This window comes from Danio rerio, chromosome 2, assembly GCF_052040795.2.
Source record: "Danio rerio strain M-AB ecotype USA chromosome 2, GRCz13ab, whole genome shotgun sequence".
NCBI classification, from domain to species: domain Eukaryota; kingdom Metazoa; phylum Chordata; class Actinopteri; order Cypriniformes; family Danionidae; genus Danio; species Danio rerio.
The window spans coordinates 33,346,060-33,369,130 of NC_141022.1; the positions used below are offsets into that span (position 1 = coordinate 33,346,060).

General features: G+C 34.3%; 2 protein-coding genes across 18 annotated transcripts in view; one reads left to right on the top strand and one right to left on the bottom strand.

Annotated features, from left to right (window-relative positions):
• Positions 1–211: 211 nt before the first annotated feature.
• Positions 212–9,986, bottom strand: cnpy1 (canopy FGF signaling regulator 1). Its single transcript, NM_001039497.2, is given in 6 exon segments — positions 212–610; positions 1,408–1,504; positions 2,182–2,391; positions 6,531–6,646; positions 8,557–8,665; positions 9,709–9,986. Coding segments are annotated over 5 exon segments (564 nt in total). The 5' UTR covers positions 8,657–8,665; positions 9,709–9,986; the 3' UTR covers positions 212–569.
• A 763-nt stretch (positions 9,987–10,749) lies between these two features.
• rbm33b (RNA binding motif protein 33b) overlaps positions 10,750–23,071 on the top strand; it is a 54,010-nt gene continuing 41,688 nt past the window's right edge. For 5 of the 17 annotated variants that reach the window (XR_015478551.2, XR_015478552.2, XM_087240950.2 and 2 more), the window contains exons 1-5: positions 11,073–11,307; positions 14,458–14,506; positions 15,333–15,406; positions 17,035–17,200; positions 17,997–18,095. Coding sequence is in view for 9 of the 17 variants with exons in the window: in XM_087240950.2 (XP_087097076.1) it covers positions 11,132–11,307; positions 14,458–14,506; positions 15,333–15,406; positions 17,035–17,200; positions 17,997–18,095 (564 nt within the window). In the remaining 8 variants the exon portion in view is untranslated. Of the gene's footprint in view, positions 10,875–11,064; positions 11,308–14,457; positions 14,507–15,332; positions 15,407–17,034; positions 17,201–17,996; positions 18,096–23,071 lie in introns of those variants that run through there. The other 12 variants (XR_015478557.1, XR_015478558.1, XM_087240952.1 and 9 more) reach the window with 3 other exon arrangements.

Consider the following 23,071-nt stretch of genomic DNA (forward strand, 5'->3'; position numbering starts at 1 on the left):
ATGCCATCGTGCTCACCCAGCGGCCATGTTCAAAAGCCCGACTTGGACAGACATGGGACGTCAGAACAAAACAAGCCGACTGTGCCGTGAAACCATTTGGGCCAAAAGCTTTCTGTTGCTGTATCTAACCTGCCTGTTTGCTCACATTAGTACTTCAGAATTGGGATAAACAAGCCAATATGAAAACAAATGGTACATTTAAAACGCTTTCTTTGAAAGATTTTATTTCCTTTTATCACAGAGTGAAACAGTCACAATTGACACTGGTAATATCACAGTTGATGTTGCGTCAACTTCAAATCAAACTAAACAGAGATTAAAAATAATTATTGAATTACAGGAATAAAAATCTACTTAACACCGATGTTGTTCAGCAGTTTTCATGTCTGTGCATATAAAGGCAATACAGGTAAAATGTTCATTTGTAATACGATTTGATAAACTTATATTATTTTAATTACTAGAATTTTTCATTAAATTCAAAAACAAAAACATATTTTAGGAAAATGTCTGAGATCTCCACTTTGGTCCAGGTTTTTGAGTTTTCTCCAGCAGATGCGACGGTGAAGCTAAAGTTCACTGTGCTGGAAAACGGAGCTCTTACAGTGATCTGGACGTGTCAAGAAAACAAGACAAAAGACTTTAGCATTTGATAATCCACACACAAACAAAAAATCTATATTAAAATTATCATATTAAATTAATTTTAATAAAAAATGACTAAGCTTTGAACTGAGATTTTTAAAAAAATATTTGTGCCTGACACAGGAATATTACAAGGAAAATACATTGCTTTGATTGACTTTATGGTACCTAAATTTGGCAGGTGCAACTTTAAACGTTTCTTTAGAATCTATTAAAATAATTTTAATTAAATAATGTATGCATGTGTGTGTGTGTGTGTGTTTGTGCCATTTCAGCATTAATTTAACATAAATCTGTATAATTCTACTTGTGTTACTTGAAAATGATAGTGATATTTCAGATAATTACACTTTTAACCGCTTTTTTAAATTTTGTATAATGCTAGAAAAATAGTTTTACACAATTTCCTCAGAAAAGACACACCATGCTTATGTTTGAGTACTTTTTTATAAAAACAATCTGCAAGATATTTAGGTCCTGCATGTGAAAAGCCTAATTTAAAATGAAAAGCAATATCTAGCCTAATCTGATTTAAAGACAAGTTTAAAATAAATAAATAAAAAATGACTGAGCAATTTTTTATGCAAAGAAAAAGTCAAGCACATAAATAAAAAAATTTATTTATATTTACAGAAAAGCACAACAAAAGCGGAATAGATGAAAATGTGGAAGCTTCTTAATGGACAGGTTAAATCAAGTCATCACTATGGTTCACTTTTTTCTGCAAAAACATCCTTGCCTGATGTTTTCATACGTAAATACCTGATACTTCACTGCACAACGTCTTTGCCACATGGTCTGAATCACTGGCGAAGAGAGAGATGATATCATCTTCCAGCTCTTCCACAATGCTTTCACACTGCAGTGCACATTTCAATATACATTAGTTAGCATCCTATGAGCATGCCGACAGGAAATAAGCACCAAGTAATTATCATTCACAACAGTAAAAAAAATACATGTCCCAGAAACGGGCAGCCATCTTTAGTCTAGTTAGTCTGCCATCTTGGATGGTTCAAGAGACAACTTATGACACATTACAGACATTTTGCTGTGGTTTATAAATTCAGGGACATTGTGTGTAAAATAGAAAATAGAAAATATTATAAATAATTTTTTGATTCATATTCACAATAAGGTTTCAAATTTGTACACTTCATAGTCTTAGACCAAGTGTATAAATTCAAGAAAACATAAAAAAATCTAAAAAATAATTAAACACAATTACAAGAAAAAGCAAACTATCAAATATATATATTTTTAAAATATAATTTAATTATTGTAGGGCCACCACATTTGAAGAAAAAGAAAGACATATTGCTGAGCAATCCAACATAGCAATATATACAATGTTTCTTAAATATTTAAAAATTTAGTTTAAGAAATTAAATGTTTTTTTTTTTAAAACTGACAAAAATGGAAACTGACTGGAAACTATTTCCAAAACACTTCTATGAACCAAGAAGAGGACTTTTGATCCTTACATAAAACTAAACAAATATTTAAAATTTTGAACAAAATAAAGCTGGTACTCACAGCAAACTTCAAGGCACTGGAACTCTCTGGTCCATCAAACTTAAAATTTTTGAAATCCGGAAAATTCCCACCATCATTATCTCTTGGTGCAAACCTCTTGTAGCTCTTTTCTTTGGTGTCTGGGTTCTCGTACAGAGCATAATCACTCATGCTTTTGCAAACTTCTTCCAGCAGTTCAGTTAAGTAAGTTTCAGACCTAGCAAGAGGAACCTAGCGGAGAAAGAATTTAGAATAAAATTATAGAAAGACTAGTTGACTTGAGTTTAAGTCAACCTTCTCAAAAAAAAAAAAGAAAAAAGAAAGAAAAACACAGGGCACTGAGGTCACTCTGATGACCTTTTCCTTCCGTTCTCATTTAAACACATCCCCTGTGCCACGACGCTGACTTTTAACCTGTATCTCCAAAGTTGCAAAAGTAGATCTCCTTGCCCTGGCAACAGAACAAAAACACACTGTGGTGTCTAGACAGGTCAAGGTGCACCCTGCTCCTGCCTCTCTGGCCTCCCCCGGAAGGAGAAAGGGGAAAGGGTGACGGGGGGCGGAGAGAGTGAAAAGCCTGGAGAGCGGGGGGTAAGCAGTGGGGAGGGGACTTGTCAACAGCAGCCAAGTGCAGGGTAAACAGTGCAGTCCCATCCTTTGGTTCTCTTGGGCAGCTCATCTCTTCCACCCTCCAATGATCAAAGCAGGAAGTCTTCCTTGTCAGGCCAGTCAAAGGGTGGAGATGATGGGGGGCAAGGGGGTTATTGGGAAAGGGACAGGTTGCAGATGAGCTGGATTTTCTTGCGATGTAGATATATCCCTGACCCCATTGTCCCCTTTCAGACACAGTATGGACCCTTCCGGTCTCACCGATTACATTATGAGGGCGTCTCTACCCCCTCCACTCTTGTGAGGCTCGCTGACATAAAGAGGCTTCCGTGGCTCGCTGCCATCTGGTCACAAATAAGATAAAAGGTCCCACGGAAGGACAGCAACCTATCCACACATCCCCCATCTTTTTAATTAAAAAGCTGAATGCGCTTGGATGGACTGTGAGATAAGACAATTTTCGATCAACTATGAGTGGATAAAAGTCAATGAACAGAGGAGATGATCGCTTGTCTATCGATGAGGAAATTTAATATCGTTCAGCAGGACTTTTAAATGCAAACAATGTGGGTGTAATGACATCCTCTGAATAAAAAGTGGATTATCGTATTCGAGATCTTCGCCAATTACACTTCAACTCATTAAACTTTAGGCCACTTTGGGTTAACTATTGAAGAGAAATAAGAGATTCTGTTGTGCTCAAAAGTCCAAAAGCAATAGGAAATCTTTCCTTCGGATCTAGCAGAGGGTGGCTTGTGTGCCGCATCCTCTGCAGAGTCCTTATCATGCAATCCTGAAAATGGTGGGGAATTAAATTCCTCCCCGTAACAGTCTGAAGGGTTTGAATAGAAGCTGTCAATAAAGAATTTCTGTAGGAATAAAGAGGGGAGGGGGAGTCCAGGCGGCCCAGAAAGAGAAAAGGCTTCTCAGGGATGCCATCCTTCACTGAATTCCCATTGGAAAGCCAGGCATCATTGTAGTAGTGGGACACAGGGTACTTTATTTTTGCTGCTTTATTTGCGTGCTTTAATACGGAAATAAGTTTGAACACAGCATAGAGAATATAGCTTAGAAAAAAATTATTAGATCAAGAGTTTTTTCATTATTATTTATACATAAAATGACCTTTCAACAATGACTGTTGACGGTTATCTTTCATGAATCTGATAAAAACATGGGGTGCATTGCAGGGGTTTACCTACAGCTCCTGGGCAAGTGAACCAAGCCAAGTATGAAAAGAGAAACAGGGAGGGATTTGGGGAGCTTTAATTAGCATTTATTTTTAAGTAAAGCCACTCTCAGGGAACAGTGAGTGAGTTCTGCTACACTGCTTCTGCCTTGCTTCCTTATTATTGAAAGGATATGGGATACTTGGAAACTAAAGAGCAACGTGGGCAGATGGAAGAACATGGATATTGTGACCACTCATGGTCATTATTATGTGAGCAGTAAATATGCTAGACATATTATTTATAGATCTGTAGAAAAGGGAAAAAATTACAACAAGCAAATTTAAAGATTGATAGAGGCACCTTTAGGTTTAACTCACTATTATTTTACCATGAAAGATAAAAACTTGGCCAAAATCAATGTTACATCTCATTGAGCTGCAATTTAAAGCATAACATGCAATTAAAACCCAGATTCTTGACTCCACCTCAACGAACTGATAAATGACAAATAAAGAAAAAAAGACAGATGCATGAAACAAAAAATTAAGTGCTTCATAAATCACCTGTTTCAGCTGCAATGAAGCAGAATAAAACAGATTTTAAGGTTCTTTTCCTTCTTAACAACACCTGTAATGACCTTTTACTTGTTTATTATTTCACCCAGACAATGTAAACAACATGCAAGTCTCATTATCAATTAGTGCAGATTGTTACTCGCGCTACACTTCCCATCAAACAGTCAAACAAAACATATTTTACCACAGTTGAAACAGCCTGCAAGGGGAGGGGAAAAGTCAGAAGTGAACAAACACTTGTTATTAGGCAGCAGTTACAATCAAAAGGGGATTAACCCCTAATCAATAGTGGAGTCAGGCACCTAATGACAGTCCCTCGATACCAGAGGTCAGGGCTTAGAGTTCATTGGGTCTGACCTTTACACATTGACACCACTGTTGAGAAGGAAACTGTGAAAATGGCTCCCCTTACTCAAGTAAACAAAACAAGCTTAAAAACAGCAGGAAATATTAAAGAGATAAGTACCCACTAAATACCAGTGCGGTCCGGTCAAACGCTTAATCAAATTTGTATCTAAAAACAAGCTCATATTTACAAACAATATATATTTGTGCATACCGTGTATATAAATACATGCATGACTATATAGTATAAAATATTTGTTTAAATTTCTATAAATATCTATAATTAACAAACTTTATATAAATATTTTTCATTTATAACTATATACATAAAAAAACAGAGTACAACCGTAAATATAAACTTTTGTCATGGTTACAATTCAACTTTTGCCAGTGTAATCGTAAAATAATGATAAATGATAGTACATATTGGGTGTGTAAAAATGAAATAAAGACTGTAAAACTTGTGCAGCAACAGAAAGTATAAGCTACCTCCTAGCTGGCAAGCTAGCTAACTTTTTAATAATATCACAATTAAGGTTGTGTTCTTGAGCAAGACAAACCGCAGTTGGCTGTTTTAAACGACCCCGAGCCAATGGTTACAGTGGTTACAAAGGTTACAGTGCATTTCTACTATAAAAGTGCTTTTTAAAGCAGCCTAATGAAAACATACAGCCAAAATGTATCAAAATATAGAGAGGCTAATCGGATCAACTGCCGTTTACACCAATTGAACAGTCAAACTTATGACTAATGAATTAATATTTTACACAAGCAAACAGCAATGTCTGCCCAATAGAATAAAAAAAGTTTAAAGAAAAAAAAAAACACACTAAACATGTGGAAACATAAAAGTCTATTCAAAGTAAAATACCTTTATAATATTAATATATTAAGAAGACGATTGTTTTTTTTAAATGTATTTGCAAACAGTATTGCGACTGGCTTTGATACTAGAGCATTTAGGTTGTGCATCTAAAGGCTGATTTATACTTCTGCGTCAAACGCCGACTGCTGACGCATAGCCCTTCGCCGTGGCCGTCGGCGTCGCTGACGTGCACCTCTCAAAAAATGTAACTACACGTCGCAACGACGCGTAGCGCAAGCTCTGTGATTGGTCGGCTTGGTAGCGCTGACGAGTCTGGGCGGGACCGAGAGCCGCACGAATGGTGCGAGCCTGATGGAGCAATTGTTTACAAGTGTGGAGTCCCGTGAAGGAGCTCCGGATGGAAAGTTTTGTTTTGTGTTTACCTCATAGTTAAAGTTGTTGCATGTCTGCCGGTTCCTGCCTCAAAATGAGCGAGTTTGAGCCACTTGTACATCCCAGAAGTGTTCAGGAAAAGCAAAAAAGCAGCGAAGAAACTCGACACAGAGGAACATTAACACCTCACTGCCAACTAGCGTTTCGGAAGTGTTAATGCAGACCAACAGAGACAGCGCGCAGAAGTATAAATGCACAGCTACGCGCGTTGCATGCAACGTGGGTTACGCCGGTCACTTGACGCAGAAGTTTAAATCAGGCTTAAGTGTGAAACCTAAACATCAACAGATTTACATGTCTTGTTGTAAAGCATGCACTGAAATTATGATCTTAAAATTTTGTTGCATAAACCGTAAATGCAATGGTAATGATGAATGTAGTTATTTTGTATAAATTAACACAGACTCATACCTTTTTGTCTGTGAGACTTCCATCAGGTTTAAGTCTGAATCCACCAACATGAATCATCTTTTTTGGATCCGTCTGACTGATGGAATAGTTAATTTCATCTGCAATTGCCATGCAGGCTAGAAAAGGAAGGGAAAAAATTACTTATTTTGAAAGTGCAAGCTTAACTATCTTGACAATATGCTGCAAGTCATTGTGCATAAATAAATTAGATGCATTGTAAAAAGATTTGGGTAAATAAATATACACTTTACACAAAACAGCTAAAAAAAAACAAGATGCAAACCTGCAAAGTTAGCGAATATGAAAGGTTTTTAATCATGCATTTTATTAAAATCATTTTAATTAGAATAAGATGTTTCTTTTTATGCACTGCATGTAGTTTTTTTGAAGGAAAAACCCACTAGCTATGCTTGTGGTAAAATCTTGAGTTTGCTGGCGCTTAGTCATGCTTGCTATATTTCCATGGCAACTGCCAAACCTGGGCGGAGCTTAAAGTAAGCTTTATCTGAGCCAAGCTTTGCACCCTTTGACTCTCCAAAAAGATTTGCTCCTAGAACTAGTTAAAAAGTTTCAACATTTTGGATTACTACATTTTATTCTATATTATAAACCAACATGGCTCTTTTAAAAAATCTTAGTACAGCATTATAACCAGACTGGGATATACATCTAAACTGTACGTTTACCATACAAATTAACTTCGGAATCCTCTAAAAGTAAGAGATGAAATCTATTCACATACAAAACAGTAGAAATAGATTGTGTCAATATTGCTTTAATGCTGGCCTTTTAAAAGGCACATGATTTACATTCATATGTCACATATAATGAATCACATTTGCTTTACAATCACTTAATTTAAAAGAAAAATATCCAATTTTTGAAAGTTACCTTGTACAAAACATTAGTTGCAAATTAAGATGTAGAAGTTATGGCAAAAAAATATACATCACCTACAACCTAAAGTTATAATTCACACTGAAACACGTCTTTACTACTGGACATACTGTTCAATCTGTAACAATGTAATGTTCTGTTGTTGTTGTGATTTATTTTCATTAAAAAATTAATTCAAAATATAGTGATTATACCACAAAATGAGATTTATTTAAAGTAAAAAATATTGTCATCAAAAATTTTGTATTTAACTATTTTTTTTGTGAACTTGGTTTGACATTCCCTGTTTGAAAATATTCATTTATTATTTAAAGCTCATTCCGAGTACTTTGATTATATCAAACTGCAGCTGACATCGCTTAATAAACAGCACTACTAACATTAATCTAATATTAACACATTTGTTCAAAGAGAACATAAATCAGCGGCACTATCTTCATTATGATGATTTTTTAAACGCCATGCAGAAGATGTGTTAAAAAAGTGGTCTAATGCAGGACATGCACCAATTCAACAAACTAAATCATTTATCTAAGAAATCATATTTTTGCAGCATAGGTATTTAATCACAATTAAGCATAATTGACTGCATAAAACATAAAACTATTTAAACCATTAACAGGATATTTTGGTTGGTGAGATTAACGTAAAACTGAATGAAACAACATTGTTGTTCAGGTTGAATTAGGATAATTACAAACAAACCTGTCCTTCCAATTCAATCAGTCTAATTTATGTTTGTTTATGTAAAGTATTTTTCTTTTAGATCCCAGTTTAAAGATAAAATAAATTTGGTACTTGGCAAACCAAAAGTCAAATGTTGTTAGATTTAAATAAAAAAAGACAATCAAAAGTGATTGATTACATAACGCTTAATTTGATTTTTAGTTCTTTAATTTGATGAAAAAGATGCTTGAACATATATCCCTTTAATTCTAAATAAATTAGCATTTACTCCATATACTGTTTAATAATCTTAGTATAAATATGTATACACTTGGCAGTGACCGTTTAAATAACGAAAATAAAAGAGACAAAAATCACAACTAGGAAAGGCTGTTGTTGTTACCAGCTCACTCCAATCATCTTATACAGCATTACAAGCTTTTTCTTTATATGATCAACTCACCTGAACAGTACAGTGCTTCATCTTTCTTTGACTCTGTTGTCTTGACCATCATGAACGCAGCCACAAGAACAAGGCAAATATGCTTAATCCATGGTGACATGCTGGTCTCCTAAATGAGGAAAACAAAGCAAATTTTTCTTAACGTGTCACTAACAAACTAACTATAACAAACTAAAAATCCCAGTTTAAAGGAAAGACTCCATAACGATCTGAAGGATCTTAACTTCTCAAGCAAACGCTCCGTTATCGAAACTGACAAACAAATTAGTCAACGGTTTGACTGTATCATTTGAGTATATTAAAATTAGAGTCTGATGCTGAGAGAACAAAATTTGAACAGAATTACGGGCAACAAAAATTACATGAATACATAGAAGTCAGTGTAAATTAATTGTTCACTTAGTATAACAAACCTATCAATAAGCTGTTAATGTACGCAATATATTTAAACAAACAAGACGCTTCTGTGCCAAAATACTGGGGTGTGTCAGCTTGTCTAAATTCTTTAAATAAGCCTAAATAAGTGTGTCTTCCACAAGTGACAATAAATGCAAAAACTCACAAGACCTTTAAAAGAATAAAAACATGAAACAGAAACTCCCGGGACGTGTATGGTTTTTCAAAAGGTTTCAAGGTTGCATCCTAGATATATGGGTGTCAAGTGTGTTATATTGTGGTCCATTCAATGAATAACATGTCTTGAAACTTTAGTAATTTTAGGAAAGTTTTAAATGAACTAGCGCCCCCAACTGATCAATACCAATTCTCTTCTTCAGTCGACATTGGACATCCTTTTAACAGCTGCTGATAGAAACCAAAACACTGACTCACCTCAGTACACACACCTCTGAATTTACAAGTGTTTGGAAATATTTTAAACTATTTAATGTATGTAAATTTGTATATATGCTGTCTAGTGTCCCCTTAATAGGGGAACGCTCTGAATTCTGGGAGTAAAACTTGTTGAACAGGTAACTTAACTTACATGTATTGTGCCTGTGCCACCTGTTTCAGGTGAGAGTCTTATGTTCATTTTAAACGTATAAAACAAATAATTAAACAGCTTACAGCTTTAGGAATACACCGGCCGCCAAACTGTCGTTTACAGTTATTTAACGATATCGTCATGAGTATTACTGTTTACATTCTTACCTGAGACGTTACGTGAAAACAAGAGGTGAATGAGGCACACCGGGAAAAGTTTTCGTTGCTACACAAAAATGGCTGAAGGCAAATCAAGAAACAGGTTCGATGCTACGAAGCTGACACTAAAACTTCAAACAATCCGTATGAAAATGAATGACAAACGCTCTTCCTATTCAAAAAGAAAAGACTTTCTACGTGCCTGCCTGTCGTGCTGCCACGACCAGCAACCGTGCTGGCTACACTGAAAACTGACAGGAGCGACAACCAATGAAATCACAGAATTTTGACTCGTTTCCAATGAGAGCAAAGAATGCACAGACATCAAATACCCGGATGAAAAAGTTCCCACAGAACTAGATAGGAAGCATCAGTCAAGTTTTTCCCCCCAACCCAAATCATATCTAGTGTTTTACAGGCACAAATACATATCAACAAGAATAACCAAACAAAAATGCGAATTAAAAGAAAATGGAAAAGTACAATAAATGTTTTTATATTGTTATTCAACGATTAAATAATTTTCTTTACTTTTTTAGGGCCCATGTACATCAAAGAAAAAAAAAATATATATATATATATATATATATATATACATATATATATATATATATATATATATATATATATATATATATATATATATATTAGTTACCAAAATACCGTCCGTGACACATAAATAATAAACAATAGGAATTAAAAAAAAAAAAAAAAATATATATATATATATATATATATATATATATATATATATATATATATATATATATATATATATATATAATTAAGATATTCAAATAAATAAATCAAATATTACAATGTGATAAAATGCTAAAAGAGGTTAATAATCATTTGGGGTAGCTGTAGGCTATGGTGATATGCTGAAGCTGTTAAAAAAATTAAATGTGGAAATCAAAAAATAAATATGAATTATTTCTAAATAGGTATTGGGCATTTAGGCTTGACTGTTTTTAAATGTTGTGTTGTAAATTGGCTTTACCCACAATCCCTTGCAGTTAAAAACTCAACATGTTCACATGTAAAGCCTTTAGTTTACAAGTCAGGCTGTGCATCACCAATTATGAAAAATACTCAAGGTAACATAAGGAAACAGGAGCTCCACTAACGCAACGTTGTAAATGGTTGTTGTATGAATGTGGCATTACGCCAGATGGGTGAGAGACAAAGTTATTTGTTTGTTTGTTTATCTCATTATTCAAGATATTTAAACAAGGTTTTTTAACACCCGCACCAAATTTCAGATAATTCGTAAAAACTGTATTTTCTCCTCGTGAACTTAAATAAAACCTGACTAAAACTAAATCTAAAGTGCGATGAAAAAGCTGATATCAATTTCTACTTACCGCTCTACTAGGGTAATGCGCATGCGCCACAGCGCCATAAAAATCACTTGCGCTGCGTGAACAGTTTGATGCAAAAATGCTACAGTACAAATTTATATTCAATACTAACTGTTAAATGCTACAAGCCTTTTAAACACAAATTAACATGGTTTCTTCGCTTCACAGAGAACAGTAATGGGGTTTATGACAAGCCTGGCAGAGAGAAGTTCTTCAGAGGAAGGGAAAAGGTTCAAGATATGAACAGGTAACGTAATGCTGCTGTAAAAATTATTTTGTGTAACGTTAAATAGACCTCTGTAAGTGTGTTATCTAAGCTAATGAATAAAGCACTGACTGCCCGGATATACATATATGTCGTATTATTATCAACTTATATTTGTTACAATGTAGACAGTATCAGCTAGGCCAGAGATCATTTACAAAAATATTATCCATGTTCAACTTTCAAGATGGTTGTTCTTTATCAACTCTTGAGGTCCCACTCACCGTCTATAATTTTAGATTTTGGTAATACATATTTTTTTCTGAATAAATAGAAACGGAAATAGTGATAAAAGTCAAAACATTAAACATCATGAATGTTTATTTATGGCATAAGTTAATCCATGCTATAGCCAAATTAAAGGGTTGTAAAAGATGTCAGGCAGTGGTGGAAAGAGTACTGAAAAATCTCAAGTAAAAGTACCATTACTTGTTCAAAAATGTTGTGTAAGTAGAGTAAAAGTATCTGTTGTAAATATTACTCTAATTATGCAAAAAAGGTATTTTTAAAAGTACTCAAGAGTAGTGAGTATTGAGTATTACGCAGTAAAAAGCTTATGTGTTTACATGCAATTTGTGCATCTGTGTGTAAATGTAACATTCTGTAATGAATTTAATTACTGTTTAAGACTGTCCCTCTGTCTTTGCATGTAAAGATTTTTGACATCTTCTAAGACACTTCTAATACTTTCAATTGTTTTGCTGCATTTATAAAGCCCCCTTGTCTTGAGGTAGCTCAGTATGATGCAATTTACTTTCTATGTGCGATTTGATTGGACCGGAATCACAAGACAGATTTTTCTTATGAGCCAATCTGCACAGACAAGAACAAATAAAGTAGTGACTGCAGGTTGACGGAATAGTGAAGTAAAAGTACCGATACAGTATTAAAAATGTACTCAAGGTAAAGCAAAAGTACTCATTTTAAAACTACTTGATAAAGAACAATTTCTGAGAAAAACAACTCAATTACAGTAATTTGTAATTTGTTATTTTACACCACTGTCAGTAGGTCAGATGTATTAGTAAAATCTACTTTAGCATACGTGATTGTTGCCTATTGAGGTAAAGTTGGTTTTTATGTCACACATTCAGACTTTCTCCTTAAAAATATAAGTTCACAAAAACATTCTTTGCAAATTGCAGCCAATGAGTATTAAAGTACAACACTGTTCACAGTCATATAAATAGTGCTAATGTTGTTTTCAAGTTACACTTGCATGTGATTTCAGGCCAAAATATTCAAAGTACCATGGTAAACAATATAGGGAGCATGCCACAAGTTGTCACTGATTGAATGTCCGAATATAAAACCAACTTTCCCTCAATTTGTTGCCTGATATGCCTGCCCCCACGCCCACCCCCCTCCCCCCAAAAGTATACATGAAAAGGGAAGAAATGTAAAAGGTAATTGACTTTGCTTTAAATTTAGATTTTTAACAAACTGTTCTTCTGGTGTTTTAAATTTAATCCATTATATATAGATCATTTTGCAAACAGCTCATAAATATTTTTTTAAAGAGGAATATCTGAAGGACAAACTATATTGAAACTTGAAATGTATCTTGTTTGCTTGCATTTCCTTCATTTGCACAGAACATAAAATACTAAAACAATACTAAAAATGTATTGTGTTAAATGCATTATGACTTATATAGTACTTTTTGAGTTGCAGGAACTACAAAAAGTACTATATAAATCTTAATGCATTTAACACAATACGTTTTTAGTTTTAACGTATAATGTTCTTCAGATTTCTCGCCTTAAAGTGACTCCATTGAAATTTAAAACAAAAAGGTTTGTTAGACCTAGCTTTCTCTGTCTAAATATAATATAAATGAAACTGTTGTTTCATTGTTCAAGTTTTTACCTCCATCTAACTTTGCTGCAAATCTCCAGTAAAAATGGTAATTTTGACACCCTGACCCCTCACAAAAGATTGTATTATTTAGTTAATGTATATCTATGACATTAAACATATTGACTTTCATTTATTTTTATTTTTTTCCTGGTAAAAGATAAAATAAAATCCCATTGCCCACAAACACCTTTTTTGCCTTCAATGCAGGATAGCTAATTTAGGATTGAGTCAGACAAAGGGATCAAACTCTTTAAAAATTTGTTTATGGACAATGTTTTTACTTTTGAACAGTTAATGTCACACTTTTCTTTTAACAAGTCTGATTTGTTTTAGATTCTTGCAAGTAAGAACTTTGTTAAATCATTTCTGCCAGATTTTTCAACCCTCCCCCCTGATAATCCATTAGATGCATACCCTACACTTAACATAGTAGTTAGGGGTTCCATTTCTATTATTTATAATTTGATGATAAATCAGACGTCTTCCCCCATAGATAACATTAAGAAAGCCTGGGAGGACCTTGGTAGTCCACTCCCAGATGAAATGTTGAATGGTGTTCTCAGTAAGATTTACTCATCATCCATTTGTGCTCGACATTCTCTTCTTCATTTTAAAATAGTACATACAGCTCGTATATCTAAAGTTTAATTAGCTCAAATGTTTCCTGGTGTTAGCTCTTTTTGTAATAGATGCCAGGGCGCTGAGGGTACTTTAATGCACACATTCTGGATTTGCCCTAAATTCAAAAACTTTTGGAGATCAATATCCAATACCCTTTCTGTTGTGCTTCAATAAAAAATTAGAGCTAGAATCACTAAGATATGGCACCCGTTTATTGAATATTTTGACCATATTAAGCATTACCCTACAGATAAATATGTATATATAATTTATTTATTTTTGTTTTGTTTGTTTTATTTGTATTTATTTTTTTGTAATTTTGTTATTTATTAACATTGCTTTGTTTCTCCACAACTCGTAATGTTAGACTGAAGTGATCCACAGCTATGTTTTGTTCTATTTTATGTAAGGGTTATAGCGTTTGTGAATGGATATATTAGAAAATTAATAAAAAATATTCAAACAAAAAAAGAATAAAAAATGCAAAATCTAAAATTTGAGTGAATGAAAGTTGTGAAATTTCGTTGATTCGACGCAGAACAAAAAGTGGTTTAATGGTGCATTTGCTAAGCTATTCTGTTAATACGACTGATAATAAATACATTTGTGGTCAGTGATTTGTAATTCTTTATCTTTTTGCACATTATCAAGTGATTCAGAGGAAGACATTCTGGTGGATGACTGGTTGACATCCAAACAAGTAAGCAATTTCACTACAACCAGAACATAGTGTATGTGAATATATTTTAGTCTGCTGTCTTACACCTTGAATCATGTCTTAAAGATCATGTGAAGTGATTGCATTCTCAGTGCACAGTATGATATGCTGATAAACAGCAGTAAATGTCTGTTAAGATGCCAGGTTTCAGGTGATGGTGTCACATTCTGCCTCAGGATTGTGACAGGTGGTTTCTTCACAGGGCCAGCTGTCCTATTTTTTTTCCCAGCTAATGGTATATTATCTGCTAAATGTGTCCTACGGCACAAATACAAGGTGTTCGTTAGATAAAGGGACATTAGCACTAGAAATAGCCTTAATTGTGGCAGGTTTGAGGTCTCTTGAGGATTGACCAGATTTTAAGTGAGAGGAAACTATAAAGACTTGGCTTTCATAACTGAGACTACTTAAACTCACTGAAAGAAGCAAAAAGGTTTTTGCCTATTTTGAGAGCTGGATCTGTTCTTTGGCATTCATCTTATATATTAGACTTTACAAATAGGCTTTAGATTATTGAAGTCCTGAGCATGATGTGTTCAGCAGTTGTATGATTTATTTAAAATTGCCAATAGATATTCATTTTGGATTATTTGAATCAAACAACCACAGTCTGATGACTAAAGGCCATATTTAATTTATAGATGCAATATTATTGATCAGTAAACCAGTGAAATAAAATATACATTAGTGTATTAGATGGGTACGGTCTTGCTCATGTGAATCTGTTTTGAAAGTGCTTTAATTCCCAAATGAATAATTCATTAAAGTGTTGGTTGTGAAGGGCGTAAACTGAAGGTATATTTCGCAGGATTTCCTGGACACATCAGATGAAGAGCTGAACGATGACCTTTTGCGTAGCGATGATGAGAACGAAACTATGAGGTAAGGTGAACTTTTCCTCTTTCTGTTGCATCCTGGTCTATAGGTGAACCGTTAGATAAAGGTTGATTTTTGATAGCCCCCAGAGCCTTTGCTTGATGTGAGCTCTGATCAGGGTAAACACTACTGGAGCATATCGCACATAATGGGAATGTTGTTTCAAAATGCCCTTATCTTGCTCCTTTTCCTGTCTGGCAATTTTCCAAACAAGAATCCTGCAGCTCTGCTTGGAGAATACTGATTTCTGTGAAATACTACTTTAACAGGGAGATCGTTCATTTTTTATGTTGCATATTGACCTTAATTGACTTTAGTACAATTCACTAAAATCTAAATTGTGGGGAAAAATAAAGGAAACAGTTGACGTTAATAAATCCTGCATGTCGCACAATCTCACATATAAAGTAGTGGTACAACAACAAACACGAGAACAGGATTTTAAAATGATTTTTAAGAAATATCTTTTAATTAATTTTTTTTTTTGACAAATGTATACTGTAGTATAATTGCCTCCATATATTCATTCATTACTCAGGGGTTGCCACAGCAGGATTGAACCGCCAACTTATCCTGCATATGTTTTACACAGCGGATGCCTTTCCAGCTGCAACCAAGTACTGGGAAACACCCATACAAACTCATTCACACACTTACACTACAGCCAATTTATTTAATTCAGTTCACCTTTAGTGCATGTCTTTGGACTGTGGGGATTGTCTTTGGACTGCACCATCGCCTCTTGGCAAGAAGGTTGCTGTTTCGAGCCCCAGCTGGACCAGTTGGCATTTCTGTGTGGAGTTTGCATGTTCTCCCCGTGTTCGTGTTGATTTCCTCTTGGTGCCCCACAATCCAAAGACATGTGGTATAGGTGATTTGAATGAATTAAATTGGCCGTAGTGTGTGTGAATGAGAGTGTATGGATGTTTTCCAGTACTGGGTTGCAGGCTGAAAGGGCATTCGCTTTGTAAAACATATGCTGGATAAGTTGGTGGTTCATTTTGCTTTGGTGACCTCTGATAAATCAGGGACAAGCCGAAGGAAAATTAATGAATTATATACTATAAAACAAGGGTGTCAAACTCAATTCCTGGAGGGCCGAAGCCCTGCACAGTTTAGTTCCAACCCTGCTCCAACACACTTACCTGTAGGTTTCAAACAAGCCTGAAGGACTCAATTAGTTTGATCAGGTGTGTTTAATTAGGGTTGGAACTAAACTGTGCATAGCTGCGGCCCTTTTGGAACTGAGTTTGACACCTGTGCTATAAAAGGTTTTACAGGTAGGTTTTGATTACTTTTTTGATTACAGATTACTTGGCAATTAGTTTAAGATCAGATAAAGAAGATAGACCATTCAGTTATTTGATAATAATGGGACCTTGCCTTATTGCTTTCTTTTATTATTCTCGTCTCCTCTTTTTAATGGACAGATATCTATTTTATTTATCAGCTTAAATTAGTGTGATGAGACTTTGTAGATTGGGAGGGTTAGTAAAAAAAATTAACAAAAAGAAACTGACTGTATGTTTCATGTCTGACATACATGTTTAATAAAAACACTTGTGAGAGAAGATAGTGTGGTTGACAGGATGTGGTTTTTCTTTTTTTTTTCTTTTCGGATCTGACTATGAAAGCTCTTCTAAACCAAAACATCAAGCAATTGCACTGCCTCATGTTGTGTGCGAGACATCACACCCTGCTAAAGACCAAGCCATATGTCCTAAAGAAGAGCACACAGAGGTGGACCATGGTGAAGTTTTAGACATCGAAATCAATGCTCCTTCTGGAGATGAATTTCAAGTGAGTTACCCCTTTATCTCTTCAGATAGCATTGGTTTTGTCATTTGACTTTTTTTTTTTTTTTTTCCCGCTGCTCCTTAAGCTCTTACGATGCTTTGGAATCACCTCCCTTGAGGGAGGGAGTGACAGGGAGGTGAAATTAGATCTATTATCACTCTCTAGCAGTTTATTTGTCTGTGCCCTGACAAAGTTAGTGCTGACAGCTTGTTTGGTGGAAGGTAATGCCCCCCTGTTGTCTTCATGGCAGAATTGAGCTCTGACCTTGAGGCCTGCATCCCTGCGGAAAAGAAGTCTTTGTGTTGTAGGAGAGACTCCCCGCCAATTATCAGCCTTAGATAATGCATAGGCTTCTATCAAGCCGTAAACCAAATCTGATAACGCTCTGTGTAGGTGAAAAGATTATTGACCCTTTAAAAGATATCTGCTCGACTTAAATATGGAGGACGTAACCGATGCTCTTCTTGTTTTCTCGTCCGTCAAAGAGATTATCTCTAATAATGGTGCGATATGTGTCGTGAAGTCAATGTATCATTATTTCAAGGGCATCTAAGACATCGATGAATAAAAGCTTGAGTTTCGTTGTAGGATAGAGACGCAATCTTTTCAAAAGTGATTGAGTGCAGTACAAAACGGGGTCAAATAAGCTGTCACTGGATCAACCCAGACTGAATAATTCAATACTAATGCTATTGAATATGTTAATCAGATATAGGGACAGCTCTATCCACATGTCAGCTGATTAGATGTTCTGATGATTGATCAATAAAGCATAAAGCCTGTGATGTGTGTTTAACAGGAGCCTGGCGACTATGGTGTCCATCAGCAGGCTAGTGTAAAGGTGGATGTTAAGGATGATGTTAAGTTGGTGTCCAGTTTACACAAGGAGTCAAAAAAGGTATCGTGTTAATTTTTGTTTTATATGTGGAATGTCATTTGTTGTGTGTAAGTCTACTTGGGGATTAAAATGAACATGTTAAGTGTCACATTGAAGCTTGAGAAAGTGTCACATTGAAGCTTGAGAAATGGTGTGACTTGTCAACAATTTTGTGTGGTTTGGTTAAGGAATTGTGTAAATATGCAATCTGATGTTTAAAATTAATCATAATTTTAATATTTAAAAATGTAAAAAAAATTTTGCATAATTTTAATACATACATTAATACTCACTGTACATGCATGTATTAAATTGCAAGATTTTCCAAATTTCTACTGTCTGTTTTAATAAATTTCTAATAAAATATTTCTGTTTAATGTTTAAAAATGGTCTGTTTAAAAATAGATATAAAAAAAGTATTTAGGTAATTTGGGAATGTTTTTACCAGTAACCAGGGTCCTGATGTTATATCCTACCCAACAGATTATGCTACCAACACTGTATTTCAATGGTTCTGAGGTTGGGGTTAAAGATTAGGTGGGTTAGGGCAATATTACAGCTTCATATCTCACTACTCCACATTAAAATTTACACTGGTAGCAAAATCTGATGGGTAGCATATTGCTTCATCAGAATGTGGTACCTACTTTTTGAATGGGAGGTAGGACAATCTGACATGGTAGGATAAATCATCAGAAAACCGGCAGTCTAAGTTTTAGACCTTGGGCCTATTTTTTATTTTTTTTTACAGTGAAGTTTTGCTGAAAGAAAACACAAAATAAGTTACTTTTAAAAAGTTAAAAGTTTAAAGGTTTTTTAAATGAGCAATTTCTTCAGAAAACTGTTTTAACCTCCTAGGGCTTGAGTGTCCACATACGTGGACAGCACATTTTAGCTCTTAAGTGGCTATTAAAAAAACACATTGAATGTTTTATATTTTACTACAGACATACAATGTTATCTTGCAACTGTTTTGCAGCATATGAAATGTCCCAAACCCTATTTTTAACTGTCCAAAATGGGCAAAAAATTTTGTTTTTACTCTCTGATAGTCAAAGCAAGTTAAAAAACAATTCTGTTATATGCATTATAAAACAGAAAAAGTTTTTTATGTCCACATATATGCACATCATTTTTCTATAAAAGTACATCATATCAAAAGGTGATACTCAGGTTTTTTTTTTCTAATTAGGTTCCAATAAGCCCAAATAGCAAAAAGAAAAATGCCTGTAAAAAAAACACCTTGGGCCTTAAGAGGTTAAAGCAAGGATACATTAACAATTTAGTAAATTCATTGTAAAGATTGCGGTGCAACAATACAGGCTTTTCACGGTTCGGTTTGGTTTTAGGTCACCGGTTCAGTGTATAATATGTTAATAAAAAAAAAAAAAAAAAAAAAAAATATATATATATATATATATATATATACAACAAGCAAAATAACAATACAAAATGAATACAATATAGCAATATAATACTAAATTAAACAGTGCTTTTCAGGTTTTTTATGTACCTTAAAGTAGTTTTCTGTTACATAAACTTTAAAATATAATCAAATAAACCACTGCATATGGTATGTAATCTTCTCTGTATACGTTGAATAAAATAAATCATTACTGCAATATAGCTATTCAGTCAAAAGCAGAGTGATATCATTATCTTTTGTTAGTTGATTAATATTAAAAAGTTGGAATAGGATGTTTCTACTTTTAAAATGGACCACGATGAGAAATTTGCAGACAACACAATTTTCCAAATGTTTACAATCCAAGGAATAACCAATTGAATGCTTGTCAAGTCGGACAGTGGATATAATTATTGGTCATAACTGATTCTTACCGTTGAGCAACAAGACTTGTGCATTGTAACTTTCATTCAGCTGTTCAGATGAGTCACTTCTCACTTTTCCCGCGTGAGTCCCATGCATATGCACGTTCTCATCACTTTCATGTTTTAGCACATGGACATACATTCTAACAAGAACACGCAGCCAGTTCAGGGAGTAATTAAAAGAATGGGGGAAATGCAAAATACAGTGTTTGAATTTTAATGAACAACGTGTTATAGTCATAAATTATTTGTTATTATTATTAATTATTAATGTTCACAATATCGTTTTGTTTGTTTTTATTTTATTTTATTTTATACTAAACACTCAAAAATTGTATTGTATATGTATAATGTGCCATAAGGTCAAAGTCCACAGTTTTAACGGACTAACGTCTATTAATGAACCTTTACATGAATATGCTAACAGGATCCAACTTGTCTTCTGCTTGCCCAACCATACCGTTTGCTAAATATATGCTGATATCATCAATTGCAGTTAATTACATCCGTCTGTCACCTTTGACCTACCTCTCCATTTAATGTCAAGAGGCTGTTGGTCTGTACTGTAAACATAAACACACACCTGCGGTACAGATGGTGTCTGCTGTGAGCTTTACAGTCTCTGTGTTCAGAGTGTGAGCCTGCATTTGTGCCTTTGAGCTGCATTGTGCTACGAGGAGAGACACAAAAGGGGCTGAGGCTATTTTTTTTTTCTTTTCTTTTTTTAGTTCACGAAGGGGTGGCATTTGTGGGGGCTGGGATTCCCATTGACCCTCTGGTCAGTTCAGTTTAGATATGCAAGCTGACATAATTTCAACTTATCAGCAGTTTTCTTTAATGCTCTGTCATGCATTGCTGTAGCTTTACAGATGACTCTAATAAAAAAAAAAGGAATCAAAAGAAAATGATCTCATTAATGTGTAATTTTACAAGTTGTGAATACAAAATAGTCTACTTTCTGGTACAGTAAACAACAAATTTAAATTGGCTTATAATTTAATTTAAATCATTAATGTAATTAGAATATATTAAGTAATTAAATATCACAATTATTTGTTTTATTTGTGATTAATTATCTGCTCAATTTGTGGTCATGGCTTGCCTACATGAAACAGCTTTAAATCCACAATTTACAACACCATACTATTCTTCACTTACCAAGTGCACAGCATGCATAGTAAATTTTCAAGTTTAAAAATCTCAGCAGTAGCTCTAGCCCAGCTCAATTGACATTTCAGTTTATGTTACAAATGTAATTTGCATTTTGTCAGAAGTTATGACCCTGTGCAGCACCCTATTTCCATTGAAAGGATGTGCTCCCTACCTACTGATTGGAGATGTCACGCGAAACCATTCTGTTACGCAGAGCAGTGAAATTGATTGTGACACATAGTGTGAAGGAAATGATTGCTGATTCATAGCCTGTTGAGAGGAAGACAGGTTAAAATGGAGGCTTCACAACATTAGCAGCTTCAAGGTTTTAGCACTGGTCAAGATTTTTAGCAGCATGTCTATATATATATATATATATATATATATATATATATATATATATATATATATATATATATATATATATATATATATATATATATATATATATATATATATATATATATATATATATATATTTGGCTGGTTTTATTTCCATCTGAAATAAACAAATGACAATAAAAATAAAAGTCTGTCTTAATGAGTGACTCATCAAATCATTCCTTTAAAATATTTAAGGTGAATCAATCATTTAGAAGGAAAGTAAGTGACTGAGCCTGTCCAAAATACCCAAACTTGTGGTCTTTGTACTTGACCAGCATGTGACAAAATAATTGACAGGACAACTGAGAGCTTCAACAGCTTGCCCACTCGTTACTCGTGCCTACTACTTTTATGGCATAGTGTAACATTCTGTTACTCCTCAACCCTGATTTTATCTTACAAATATTATTTTTAAAATTTAGCATACAGGGATATTTTTGCTTTACAAACAGGAATTATTTTGTCATTTTTAACTAGATTGTTATAGCAGCTACAGAACTGAACAGAGTCTTGTGATGCAAAAGTACAGCACAATGAAAAATAAAACTTTAGAATTTGGAAACTTCTAAAACAGTAGAAAAACAATAATTGTGTATTAAATTAAAGATTCAGTAAGCTTCAAAGCTAAAGTCTTTTTGAAAGTGAAATAAAAATGCTAGCACTGTGACCATCCATAACAACAAGTGCAGCTGACAACAACTGTTCAATATATTGTGTGGGCATGGACTAGGGCTGTGCGATATGTGTAAAAGAAACCTATCACGATTTTCTTGAACAATATTGAGATTTCGATTTTAATCACAATTTTGACACATACAGGCGTTTTACAGTGTGAATCTTTAACGTATTTCCAAAGGAAAATAATTAGATCTTTATCAAAGACCTGCAACATGTCTCTAAAACAGACCAATGGCAAAACAAATAAACAGGCTTGTGTGTGTCATGTGTGTTGTCAAACTAAAGTAAGGCTCATATGTTCTGCTTGACCACATATCAGAAGTTCTACATGCCCTCTTATTTATTTATTTCTTTTTGGCGTGCATAGATCATAGACCTCTTTGTGATGCTGCCATGAAATACGCTGTTCACATATTGCGTCATTTGTGTGCACAAGTTCATTCTTTCCAATTATTTCCAACATCTTTTCAGAACGCCACACTGCTAGTCACATAACAACAACTGACTGATCAGTTTCATATTTTTCAATACAAACATTTCAATTATAACAGTAAACTAATTACCTCAGACAAGAACAAAACACTCTAACACTCCAATGCTTTTTAATTTTCTCCATAAATTAAACTTGTATCAGAGCTGCAGCAATGTTTCGTTAGTTTGTCGTCATCTGAGAAAACGGTTGATGGTTGCCTAGCATTGTCAAAGGCGCAGTCGCATTTAAAGCACAATGAAAATACTGAAGGAAGTGGCATGCTCCATGCTCTTTATAGAGGCTTTTAGATCCCATATTTGACTGACAGGTCTTGTGGTTTTATGGTACATTAGCCTTCCTGTATGCAAAGTAATCCCACACCACAGATATTTTGGGCACCAAGTTTTCCTTTGCTAAACTCATCATCCCCATTTATGCAGGCTCTTTGTCATTAAGTTCAGTCTTCTGTTCTTGCACTCAG